The sequence below is a fragment of the Pogoniulus pusillus genome, chromosome 38 (assembly GCF_015220805.1).
Source record: "Pogoniulus pusillus isolate bPogPus1 chromosome 38, bPogPus1.pri, whole genome shotgun sequence".
Taxonomy (NCBI): domain Eukaryota; kingdom Metazoa; phylum Chordata; class Aves; order Piciformes; family Lybiidae; genus Pogoniulus; species Pogoniulus pusillus.
Window position 1 is genome coordinate 453,674 of NC_087301.1, and position 13,221 is coordinate 466,894.

The 13,221-nt window shown below is 56.1% G+C and overlaps 1 protein-coding gene across 1 annotated transcript in view; it reads right to left on the reverse strand.

Moving 5' to 3' along the window:
- Positions 1-12,179, reverse strand: part of JAM3 (junctional adhesion molecule 3) — a 28,531-nt gene extending 16,352 nt beyond the window's left edge. Inside the window, 6 exon segments of the mRNA XM_064173085.1 lie at positions 5,565-5,613; positions 5,615-5,660; positions 5,662-5,712; positions 5,714-5,923; positions 11,162-11,317; positions 12,085-12,179. Coding sequence (XP_064029155.1) covers positions 5,565-5,613; positions 5,615-5,660; positions 5,662-5,712; positions 5,714-5,923; positions 11,162-11,317; positions 12,085-12,179 — 607 coding nt within the window.
- Positions 12,180-13,221: the final 1,042 nt, after the last annotated feature.

Genomic DNA, 13,221 nt, shown 5'->3' on the forward strand with positions numbered 1-13,221 from the left:
GACCTGCAGGAGTGCTGGGGAGGGACTGTTGCCGAAGGCTTGGAGTGATAGGGCAAGGAGCAATGGTTTGAGACTGGAGCAGGGGAGGCTTAGGTTGGACACCAAGAGAAATTTCTTCACCACCAAGGGTGGAGAAACTGAACAGACTGTGCAGGGATGTGGCTCAGGCCCTGCCCTGCAAACACTCAAGATGAGACTTGCTGGGGCCCTGAGCAACCTGACCTAGTTGGAGGTTGTCCCTGCTGACTGCAGGGGGGTTGGACAAGATGGCCTTTGAAGATCCCTTCCAGCCTGATGCCATCTGTGAATCAGACATAGCTCAGGAGCCCAAGGGCCAGCTCTGCAGAGGTGTCTACATGCTGCTGCCACGGAGGGGCAGATGTGCAGTTAATGCTTTGCAGGTGTGGCTGCTCATGCCTTGCCCAGCCTCTCAATCTCTGCATGATCTGCTCCTGGCTCTCCTTTTTGCCAGGCTCAGCCTCCTGGAGAGGACGTGCAGGATGGGAAGGAAGCAGTACTTGGGCAGATGACTAATACCTAATACTTGGGAGAGATTAAGATGGAAGCAGCAGGGGGCTAGAGAGCTTCCAGCTTCTTAGATTGCCTCTTCCTCTGCTTCAGCTCCAAGAAAACATGGCAAGAGTTAGGATTTGCCCCTCAAAATGCGGGATGAAGAGGAATGGGGAGGGAACAGAACGGGAGCATGAGTAGGGAAGCTGTGCAGGGAAGAGGCTGCTATTACCAGCCCCTGCACTCCTGGATTGCTTCTCCCTTCCCAAAGAAGAAATGTGAGGCTGATCTGAAAGTCTCACTTTTCCCTGGCTAAGCATCAGGGAATAGGGCCTTGCCTTAGGTCCCACTGACCAGGGGATGAAGTCCTGCCCAGAGCATTTATTTGGCCCTGCTGCTGGCCTCTGAGGCCAAGCCCCTTAAACAGCTGCTTTGGACTTGCCCTGAGATGTGGCCTGTCCAGGAGAGAAAAGCAGGGGCAGGTGGCAGGTGGCTGGTGCTGCATGGCTCTGGGAGGAGGCTGTTACCAGGACAGCTTCTAATGACATTTGCACCACGCCTTTGGCAGCAGCCAGAAGATGAGAAAGGCAAAAAGGAAACAGTCACAGATCCTTGGCTGGGGAAGCATCAGCCAGGCTGTGCTGAGTGCTGGGGCTTGCCATTTTCATTAACAAATGGAGAGGGTAATTACATCTCCAACTCCTCTGGCTCACGGCCCAAAGGGACCAAGACAATCACTGCCCTCACAGAAAGTGGGATGGGAGGGAGTCTCAGGTGGGATTTCAGCTCGTCCCACCTCTGCTGAAAACACAAGGAATACAACTGCTGAGGTTCTCCCAGGCAGTGTTTCCCCATGGATCACTCTTGTCTCTTCAAGTGTTGCAGGTAAGCCTGAGCCCCCTGGAATGCAGCATCCCTCCCAGTTCAGTCAGGATGCACAGTGCCAGCTCGCTGGAGGGAAAAACCCCTGAGGTTTGGGAGTGACAGGAAGGGGAAAGAACACCCTCAGCTGGCAGGAGACAGACCACTTCGTGCCCTCCTCTGCCTTACAACAGCCAAGGCAAAGGCCAGGGAGTGCCGCGGAGAAGGGGAGGATATTTGCACGGGGTAGGTTTGCCACCAACCCTGCCTCCTATTCCCACTTGCCTGCCATTGTTCCCCCCAGAACTGCCACACAGGCACATCCCACATTACTTCTCACTTCAGCAAGTCCCTTTCCTCCCCAAAGTGGCAGATGCTGATACCAAATTAGTGCCAAGTGGGAGGGAACCAGCAGAGAGCTGCGGTAAGAGCTGGGGGCAGTGGTCTCCCTCCTGCTCTCTCCCTTCCTCTTGGCAGGGCTGTCATTGCAGCAGACAGATGCTAAGGGAAGTCTCCAGGGGCAGAGCCAGGTTGGTGAGACATGGCAGGCATCTCTGGCCAGGGCCAGGCAGACAGACTGAGGTGCAATGGGAAAAGGGGCAAGCTCCTTTATTTTTGTCTTGTGTGGAATTTGACTCGAGGATTGCTGAGAAGCTCATAAGCCAAAGTGACATTTTCCAGGCTGAGTGCCAGCCATGGCACAGACTTGATCTCAGCAGGTATTTGACTTCTGCAGGAGCTAGATGCTTAGGACCTGCTGACCCTGGTTTCTGATGAGGACACACATATCAAAAGCTGCCCAAGCTGCAGAGACAGGAACTAAGCGGATATGCTATCAGCACCAGGCTTTGCAGCGCTCCTTAGCGTCTGGCTGGCTCCCAACCATCAATACAGAGACTCACAGGGTGTTAGCCTGTAATCCTCCATTCCTCTGTCTGTGACTCTAATCTCCTGACCCTCCCCTTCTCCTCCAGCCTCTAGCTTGACCAGCAAAACACAGAGCCCAAGTTCTGCTCATCAGAGAACAGCCATGTCATCCTCCTGTGGAAAATGGGAGCTGGGAGGAGAGGAGTCAGCAGAGGGGACAGGCTGAGAGAGCTGGGGGGGGGTCAGCCCTGGAGAAGGCTCCCAGGAGAACTTAGAGCAGCCTTCTAGTATGTGAAGGGGGGCTACAGGAGAGCTGGGGAGGGACTTCTGACAAGGCTTGGAGGGCAGGATGAGGAGAATGGCTTGGAGCTGGGAGAGGAGCGAGTGGAGAGGAGGAAGAAATTGTTGAGAGTGAGGGTGGCAAGAGCCTGGCACAGGTTGCCCAGGAAGGCTGTGGATGTTCCCGCTCTGAGGTGTTCAAAGCCAGGCTGGATGAGGCCTTGAGCAACCTGTGCTGGTGAGAGGTGCCCATGGCACAGGGGGTTGGAACTGGATGATCTTTAAGGTCCCTTCCAAGCCAACCCATTCTGTGAATCAGCTAAGAGCAGGCTGGAGAAGGCAACAGGAGAGGGCGTGAGCAGGCAGGCAGAGAAATCACTGCTGACAGACTGGCAGCAGCCTGCCTTTGAAGAACCTTTTCCCCCCAGTTTTCCCAGTTTCATTTTTGTCTTTCTTTGTGTGTTTTAATTCTAGCCTGGGGTCTGGAAGACAATTGTCTGGCTAATGTGTTGTACAGAACGTGTACAAATGAAGGCTGCAGGCACCGGGGGAAGCTTCCCAACCGCCTCTGGCCTGGACCCAGAGCCTGTGGAACCTCTGCTGTCACCCCAGGCTGGGGAGCTGGAGACGTCTTCTCCTCAGGCAGCTTTGAAGCTTTGCAGTGACTCTGTCAGAACAAAGGGTGAAGATCTGCAAGGGAGAGAAAGGCTTTCAGCGGGAAGCTGCGGGAGCCATGTGCTGGCCTGAAGATGTGAGCAGGGGGAAGGCTGTTGCAGGGGCAGCCAGATCTGAGCTTTACCTGGGTGGCATCAGGCTGAGCACAGGCTGCAGACCTGCAGAGGCAGCTGTGCTGCAGGCTGCAGGGGAGATGATGCTCTTAGGAGTATGTGGGGAATTAGAGGGAGCCCCAAATGAAAGTCACGGGTCTTGGTAAAGATGAAAAAGCCTGACACAGAGCACCTTGGGCACATCCAGGCATAAATGAGCAGGGCAAGGGGGGGGGAAAGTAATTCACAGATTGAGTCAGGCTGCAAGGCACCCTCAAAGGTCACCTTGTCCAAACCCACTGCAGTCAGCAGGGACATCTCCAACTAGATCAGGCCACATCCAGTCTGATCTTGAATGTCTCCAAGGATGTTGGCCTCAACCATATCTTCTGAGCAGCCTGCTCCAGGACTTCACTACCCTCATTGTGAGGAGCTTCCTCCTAGTACCCAACCTAAATCTGCCCTGCTCCAGTATCAAACCATTGCCCTCATCCTATTCCCACAGGCCTCCCTCCCCAGCCTGCCTGCAGATTCCCTTCAGATACTGAAATGCTGCTCTAGGTCTCCCTGGAGCCTTCTCTTCTCCAGGCTGAACAGCCCCAACTCTCCCAGCCTGTCCCTATAGCAGAGGTCTCCAGCTCTTCTGATGATCTTTGGTGGCCTCCTTTGGACCCACTTCAGCAGGTCCAGGTCCCTCTTGTGCTGGGATCCCATAGCTGGACACAGCAGTGCAGGTGAGCTCTCACCAAGCCAGAGCAAGAGGTGGGGACAAAGCCATCCTGCTGGCTGCCATCCTGGACTCTGACAAGGCAAAGCTTGTTTAGGTCAGAGATGAGCCTTGGCATGCAGGGGTTAAAAAGATCCTTGTCTGGGGGATTTGCGTTAGATGAGTATCTGGGAACTAACTTCTCCCAGTCCCTGACTTGTTTTTCTCCTCAAGCATCTCCTGCTGCTATTTTTAGCAGAGAATTTTCTCAGCTGAGTGCTCCCCAGTTGAGTCCTGGTCAGAGGCCCTTTTCCCAGGGTGACACAGGCCCAGCAGCATCTCCTGGTCCCCAGCTCAGCTTAGCTCTGTTTCACTGCTGGGCCTTGGGCTGTACACGTCACACTGCCATGCTCCTCCTCGGGCACGGGGGACACACACCCCCCCCACATTAAATGCTCTCACGGACCCCTAAAAGCTGCAAGGAAGAGCTGAAGACAGGGGATGGACTGGTCTTGGAGAGCTGCCTCTAGGGTTTCAGGAGGATGAGTGGCAAAAGAGGTGGGCAGGGAGATAGAAAGAAAATGATTTAAGCTGACATTAATAACAAAGTCTGCTGCTCAGCACTCAGATCTGGCTGGATCCATTCCAGTCCTCCAAGGGAAGCTGTGGGAAGCCTTTTATTGTTCATAAAAGTTGCAACTAAAATCAGACTGGAGAAAGCTTGAGGAAATACCTCTGAGAGGACAACCCTGCCTTGGCTGCTGGGACCAAAGGAGGTAACTCCCTTCCTCTTCTCTGCTTTTCTATGAGGCCCTTATTCCTCCTTTGCCCTGTCTGTCCATCCAGCACTCCTCTCCCCTGGCTCCTCACTGCTCAGCCTCCAGCAGAGAGCCTGCTCTGCAGCTAGCCACGTGTCAGTGATGCTCTCGGGTGCTGCAGAGGAGAGCAAGCTCCTCACTTCTTCCATCTACAGCTTGGTTTAGTTCCTGCCCAGAGAGATGGGCATGGCAATCAAAAGGCCAGATCAGGGCACAGGGATGGGCAAGGTTGAATAAAGCAGGAGTGAACCCCTGGCTCCTCTGTGCTACTGTGCAGTGACAGCAGGATGCAGCTCTGGCTGCATTGAATGGAGGCACAGACAAGGCTGGTTGCAGCAGAGCACAGTAGGAAGGTCCCTCTAACAAAGGCCCCTTCTTGGGCAGTGTATCTGCTGCCTGTGTGCCTTGGAGTCACGTCAGTGGAGCAAACAGATTGGGAAACATATTTGCACTCCCCACAGCAGTTACAGAAGCCAGCCCAGGCACAGAGGAGCAAGCTGGGCTCTTTCCTGCTCCTCGCCTCCGTGCCAAGTTTCCAGCTCTGCTCCAAACCTGTGGCCAAGCCCTCCCTGGCAGGGGTGAAGGGAGAGCACAGGAGGGTCAGGGAACACTCTGCCTTCAGTTCCTGCTTGCAGCAGTTGGCAGCTGGCCGGGGGAGAGAGGAGCCAGGCTGAACTCACCTGCACACCTCTGAAGGCCCCCCCAGGAGATCAGCTCTGGCACCTCCTCCCCAGCTATGCCCAGAACAGCACCCACCTGGACAACCCACAGATGCTGCACAGGGGCTGGTCCCAGTGGCAAGAGCTACCTTCCAGAAAGCTTCCCCAAGCCCAGCAGCAATCCCAGGAGCCCTCCCTTGGCCTTCGGCACACATTCCAACACATGGGCACTTAACCTCTGAGGCTCCCCTGGAAGGGCAGCGCTCGGCGGTGAGCCTGCGTCCCCGAACATCTGCCCCCTGCAGCAGATGCTGCCAGAGCCTCTCTCCTGGCTCTGTGCCCGGCCGAAGGACAGGCAATAGGCGTTTGAGTCCGGCTCCACTGCCCCTCCCCAGCAGCCTCGGGGGGATGGCACACCAGTGCCAAGGCAGCACTGACAGCACAGCTTGCCAGCCAGCCACAAGTCACTCGACATCATGCCCTGCCTTTTCTTTCCTTCCCAGGGCAGCTGAACCACTGGCTACAGCTGTGACTGGGCACACAGGCCAGCTCTGCTGGGCAAGCCCTGGCAGCATACCCCTGGCCAGGCTGAGGAATCAAGAATCAGAATGGCTTAGACTGGAAGGGATCTTAGCGATCATCCAGTTCCAGCTCCCTTGCCATGGGCAGGGACACCTTCCTCCTAGACCAGGCTGTGCAAGATCTCATCCACCCTGGCCTTAAACACCTCCAGGGAGGGGACATCCACAACTTCCCTGAGCAGCCTGTTCCAGTCTCACCATCCTCATACTGCAGAACTTCTTCCTCAGCTCCAGTCTAACCCTGCTCTCCCTCAGCTCCAAACCATTCCCCTTGGCCTGTCCCTAGACACCCTCATAAGAAGTCCCTCTGCAGCCTTCCTGCAGGAGCCTTTGAGGTACTGGCAAGCAGCTCTAAGTTTCCTCTGGCGCCTTCTCTCTCCAGGCTGCACAGCCCCAGCTCTCTCAGCCTGTCCTCACAGCAGAGGGTGCTCCAGGCCTTGAGGCATCTTGTGACCCTCCCCGGGCCTGCTCCTACAGTTCTATTTGCTTCTTAGGGGCATCAGAACTGGATGCAGTGCTCCAGGTGTGGTCTCACAAGAGCAGGGTGAAGGGGGAGGGATCCTCTCAGCACACTGCTGCTGCAGCCATCCTGAGCCCTCTGCCAGTGCTGCCAGCACTGACTGACATCCTGGACTTCCAACCCCACCGGCCAGAGCACTGGTTGGTGGACTTCTCCTGGCCCTCTCCACCATGCCAGCTCACCTGGGCACACATCAGCCACCTCTTGGACTCACTCTTCATAGCCTCTAGCTGCAGTTAACTGATGCAGGCAGTGCCGGGGCACAGAGGAGCCGTTCACCTGCAGGAGGTTCAAGGAGGGCTCAGCAAGAGCTGCCTTGGGTCCTCCTGAAGATCTATTGCCCCATCTCTCCAGAAAGAGCTCTGCTCCTCACATCCTGGAGCCACTCAGCCTGCCTGGCACCGCTTCTGCTGCTAGAGACAACAGAGTGAGAAAAACCTGTCTAGACACGATCTACCTTCCATGGACTCCCACTGCCACATCAAAGCACCACTACAAACAAGCCTGCAAACTGCCCACGTACTAATGCCCAGCTCCTCTGTGCCTGCTCCAGCCTGAGGCAGCCAGACCCATCCCCACATGCTTCAGCGTTCACCTGTAATCCAGGCCCTCCTGGCAGCAGGAGTGGGGGTAGGGTGAAAAACCTCATCACAGGAGCAGCAGCAGGCGACCTGGCCGCAGAGCGCTCGAGTGGGGGCTGTGTCCTTTGTGCTCAGCATCCGGGGTACCAGCAAGAATCTTTGGTGAGACACTGGAACAGGCTGGATGCCCCTCCCTGGAGGTGCTCAGGGCCAGGCTGGATGGGGCTCTGAGCAACCTGGGCTAGTGGGAGATGGCCATGGCCATGGCTAGTAGATGTCCTTGGCCAGCCAGGGAGGTGGAAACTAGATGAGATGATCTTTAAGGTCCCCTTCCAACCCAAAGCATTCTGTGAACCTATGAAATCTCACCTGCCTCCTTGGTGCTCTGCAAGCCTCCATCTCCTTGCTGGAGCACAGGAAAAGCTGAAGGTACCTTGAAACCAAGGGAGCTGGAGAGGGGTTTGGGTGACTTGGAGTCAGTGCTTTGGGGGAGCACCTGGCAGCAGCATCAAGCACCCATAGCCAGCACAAAGCAGCCTCTAGCTCGTTATTCTCGGAAGGGTCCTTTGAAATACCTTCTGTGTGAGAGACAGCTAAGAAAATCCAGCCTGGCTTTGTTCTGTCTGGGGCAGGAGCAGCCTTTATTTAGCGAACTGCTGCTAACAGCTCTGTCTCATTAGTCAGCGTTTAGGGAAGGCAGGCTGCAATTGTTCTCAAGCTTGGCACTGCAGAAAGAGCCTTGATAATGAGGTCTACAGGAGACGATTCCTCCTGACAGGCCCACAATGACCCAGAAATCCTACTTAATTCCCTGTCAGGGAAAAGTGCTGAGTAACAGCGAGGTGCAGGGGCTCTGGGGCTGGTTTGAGAGGGAGGCTGCAGCCTCTGTTCGCGCTCTGGGCGCTGATGCAAGAGCGGCAGGGTGGAAAAGCCAAGCAGCGCTTCAGCTGTGCAGCAGCTCCCCAGGCACAGCAGAGGGGAGGCTTGCCAGGCAGATGAAGCAGAGGTGTGCTCTGGGGAGGGTTTAGCCTCACCTGTAACAGAGTTGCCACCCATAAAGTGTGCCAAGGGCTGGGAGCAGGAGTCTGTGTTCAGCAAACCAGCAGAGACAAGAGTAGGCTCTTGGAAGCAGCTTGGCAATAGCCAGGGCTCCTCTGAAGTCCCCCTCGAGAGCAGCAGCTGGATGTGGCCTTCCCAGTGCAGCAGGCACTGCCCCCCTCTGGATCATGTCTTGAGAGGCTAAGGGAGCTGGAGGGCTCAGTCTGGAGAAGAGGAGGCTAGTTGAGAGGGAGGCTGCAGCCTCTGTTTGTGCTGTGGGTGCTGATGCAAGACTGCAGAGCGGAACAGTCAAGCAGCATCTCAGCTGTGCAGCAGCTCCCCAGGCAAAGCAGAGGGGATGGCTCTCTACAGCTCCCTGAAAGGAGGCTGGAGTGAGGCTGGGCTTGGCCTCTTCTCCCAAGTAATGACAGGACAAAAGGAAATGGCCTGAAATTGTGCCACGGGAGGTTTGGGTTAGAGATTAGGACCAATTTCTTTCCTGCAGAACTGGTCTGGCATTGGCACAGGCTGCCCAGGGGAGGTGGTGGAGTCCCCATCCATGGACAGGTTCAAGAGACCTGCGGCATGGCACCTGGGGACATCAGTGGTGCTGGGTAGAAGGTTGGATCTGATGACCTTGGAGGTCTTTTCCAGCTTTTATGATTCTATCATCATTTGTACATGAAGGGCTGTGAGACACTGGCACAGGTTGCCCAGGGAGGCTGTGGATGCTCCCTCCCAGGAGGGGTTCAAGGCCAGGGTTGGATGAGGCTCTAAGCAACCTGGGCTGGTAGGAGGTGTCCCTGCCCATGGCAGGGGGGTTGGAACTGGATGACCTCTGAGGTCCCTTCCAACCCAAACCATTCTGTGGTTCTGTGAAACTGTGCCAAAATCCTGCCAAAGGCTTTAGCTCCCTGACTCAAAGCACTCAACTCTTCCCCACGTTCCAGGCCCAGCAGCTCACCAGCTCCATCTGCACAGCTCCCACTGCTACCAACCCAGACTGGGGCACATCTTGTGCAGGCAGCCTCTCCTGCCACATCCTGGAGTCATGCAGGTGCTGCCTCCTCTCAGGTGGAGGTGAGCACCAGAAAGTCTGTGCAGCCCGAGGTGGTGTTGAGCTTTTGAGACATTCTGCCCCAACCTCTTTCCCCCTTTCATTGGAGGGAGGAAAATGCAGGAGGCTGAGGCCACAGGTACACAGCTCTCAAGTGGTTTGTTTTCAACAAGTAGTCTTAGCCACCATGGTTAGGAACCCCTGGCTAGATGGCCCAGAGCCAGATAGGACAGAAGATGACACAGACACAGTCAATCAGGTTAGAAAGTCACAGAACCATAGCATGCCAGGAGGTGGAGGGGACCTCCAGAGCTCATCCAGTCCAACCCCTGCAGGATTACCCAGAGCAGATCACACAGAACACATCAGGCAGGGTTTGACTATCTCCAGAGAGGGAGACTCCACAGCCCCCCTGGGCAGCCTGTGCCAGGCTTTGTCACACTCACAGGGAAAAATTCCTCCTCAGGCTTCCATGGCACTTCCTATTCCTCACCTTCCACCATTGCCTCTTGTGCTGGCACTGGCATCACCCAGCAGAGCCTGGCTGCAGCCTCCTGGCACTCACCTGCACATCCTTATAACCATGGATGAGGTCACCTCTCAGTCTCCTCTCCAAGCTCTCACCCCAGCTCCTTCAGGCTCTCCTCCTAACAGAGCTGTTCCATTCCCTTCATCATCTCTGTGGCTCTGTGCTGGACTCTTTCCAGCAGTTCTAAGCCCCTCTCAAACTGGGGGCCCAGAACTGGACACCTACAAGATTGTCAAGTCCAACCCAACCTATGAGGTAGAGGACTGCTGGAATGTGGGCTGATGCAGCTGACCTTGAAGACCACTCCCGCTAGAGACCCTTCCAGGCATGTGCTTGCCACCTGTTTCAGCCAGCAGAGCAGGGGCTAAAGCAGGAATGCTGGAGTGAATGGAGAGTCTGTTCGGGGTGGCCTGGGGACTGCCAGCCACGCGAAGCTGTGGCCAGCCTGTGCCCCCCGATCCCTGCCGAGGAATGCAGCTCTGCCCATCGCCCGAGGCTGCTCCCCCTTCTGCACATGCATTCCTCTTTAACGCTCAGCTCAAACCACAACGGACTGCTGGGGGAAAAAACAAATCAAAAAAGCAATGTGGAAATGAAGTTAGCAGCCCAAACAGTGTCTAGAGACAACTCCAGCCAAGTCCCTCGAATGTCAGCACCAGAAGGAGGGCTCTGAAAGGGAGAAGCCAGCTCACTCTGCACCAGCTCTGCTGGCACAGGCAGCGGATCTGCCTGAGAGACATGAGGAAAAGACATATGCCGAGAAAGGAGGGACCAGCTTTATTTTACCAGGCTGTGTTCCCACCAGAGATGTGCTTTCAAGACTGCCTTGCAAAGCAGGAATTAAATCCAAAGGTGCCTATGCCTCTTCCTTGCTGTCATCCCTTTATCAGTTATCTCCAGCCTGCTCCGAGCCAGAAGATGAAAGGATCGTAACACCACTTATCTTCCCACTTAAGAACATGCTCAACAGCTTGTGCCAAAGAGGGAGGCCACTGGCGCCTGGGGAGGCAGCTGTAAACTCTGCAAATGGGTTCCCACATCTCTTTGAAGCAGCTCCTGCTTCTCAATGAGGGACAGGGAAACCAGCGAGGGAGGGAGAAGGGGGAAGCCTTTGTAGCCAAGAAACACTTTGCCTGGCACCCAGAAGGTGAAGCTGAGTGACAGATGTGAGAGGTGTGGCATGTGTGCGCCTCCGAACTGACCCAGGCTGAGCCAGGAATCGAGAGGCTCTTGGAAGCCTGGACGCGGCCAGAACGACGCCGTGTGTGTCACTGGAGCACCAGGAGCTCCAAGCCCCTGCCCCTTCCTCAGCCTGCTCAGCATCACAGCCGGGAAGGTTCAGGGGTCCCCTTACAGGCTGCAGCAGGCAGCCCAGCTCACTGCCTCACCTCCCGAGCCTCTCCCGCAGCGCCTGCTGCCGCCTCTCGCCGCCGGACCCGCGGCTCCCCTCCGCAGAGCAGCTCACTGGCACGGCGCACCTGCGGCCGGCTGGGAACAGCTGAGTCAAACTGTCGGAGCAGCCAAACAGGATCCCTTCCAAATGTCTGCAGAGAGAGGACCACGGAGCCTGCACAGGGCAGCAAGGAGCCTGCACAGGGCACCAGGAGCGTGCACAGGGCGCAAGGAGCCTGCACAGAGCACCAGGAGCCTGCACAGGGCACCAGGAGCCTGCACAGGGCACCAGGAGCCTGCACAGGGCACCAGGAGCCTGCACAGGGCACCAGGAGCCTCCCCGGGCCAGGAGAACAATCTCTGTTGTTGTGCAAGAGCGAGCTGTTGGTGGGTGACTGAGCCTCAGCACACCACCAGGGACAGTGACCCCAAGTCCTCCCATGCCCACAGAGCACCACAAACGACAGGAATCTGGAGTCCCCTCTATCTCCTGGCAGAGCCCCAGGCAGCCCTGCAGATCTATCAGCCCTCATCAGCTGCTGACTTAGAGAACTCAAGGCATGGTCAGCAACTGGGGGGGGACGACTGGGAGTGCCTTAGAAGCTGCTGCCAGCCCAAAGGCAGACTTCAAAGGGCTTCTCTTGCCCTGTTGTGTGGGAGAGCTGCGGCTGAGGACAGCTGTGTGTTGGCCGGGCCTGGCAGAGGGGCTCTGATGAAGAGAGCAGCCAGTGCCTGGTTTAACCTCCCCCAGCACACGCAAGGCAGCTCTGGCAGGCAGCGCTCTGCACCGCCCTGTGATGGATGGGATGTTGAGAACAGGCCAGAAGGAAGGGAAAACACCAGACACTAAGGGATGCTCCCCAGCTCAGACAGCCACTTCTGCTGCAGGGAGAGCCCAGCAGCCTCAGCAGGCGCTTACGAGGTCCAGCACAGAGATGACTCCATCAGCACCGAGCAGCTAACCGCCGCTTGCTCACGCAGCAGAATGAGCTCCTTGCTCCTCGGGAAACCCATGCCCCACCCACGGACACTACAGCCCCAGCAAAACCACCTCTGGTGGTGTCCCAGAAACATGTGGACATGTTTTTTTGGGAGGTAGTTTCCTGGCCAGGGTGGTCTGAGGTTGATCAGTTGGGCTTGGATGATCCTAGAGGGCTTTTCCAATCCGAACAAGGCGATGGTTCCAGGATAAAGCAGCACCTTCTCTGCTTGCAGGAGCTCCTAGATGAAGCAGAGCCAGGGTGCTTGAAGCTGACCTGGTTCGTGGCATCCAGTCCTGCCATTCACACTGATAGGGGGTGGTGCATTACTCCTTCCACCTTGGTTGCTGGAATCTAAACACCTCAACAACAAACCTCCCCCTCACTTTTCAAAGGCAGGGGTGTCCCACCAGCCCCAAAGGGGCTGTCCTTGAAAAGTGAGGGGGAGGTTTTTTGAGCTGTTTAGATCCCAGCCCTGGAAGTCAGTCACTGCTGTCCACAGAAGTGCTTGGAACTTCCCTTTCTAAGGGCTGCAGAGGACCTAGCGGATGTTCGGCAGGCTCTAAAAATAACCAACTCCAAACGACAAGGTCTGGGCTACAGAAATGTTTTCTCTTGGGGCTTTTGCAGGGATCAATGCAGCAAAGATTAAAGCAAGGATTTAAAGTGTGCATTAAAAATAGCTGTTGATAAGATCCTTTGTGGGGGGTAGATAAAAGCTATTTTACAGAAGCAGCAGGAACTGGCAGGACTTTGCAACACCTTCCCTGCTGGTAACCCTGGAAGCTCCCGGAAATCATTCAAGAGAGTGTTAGCAGCCAGAGCCCTCAGGAGGAAGTCCATTAGCAGACAGCAACCTCCTTAATGGACCCTCAGGGTCCAGGCTCGAGGCTGCCCTGCTCATGGACACACTTGGTTCATTCCACTGCTGCGGTTCAGGGACTGCTCACACAGCCATTCGCATCACGAGGGGCTGGAGCAGGACCAGAGAAGGGCAACCAAGCTGGGGAAGGGTCTGGGGGACAGGGGCTGGGGAGGAGCAGCTGAGGGAGCTGGGAGTGCTTAGTGTGGAGAAG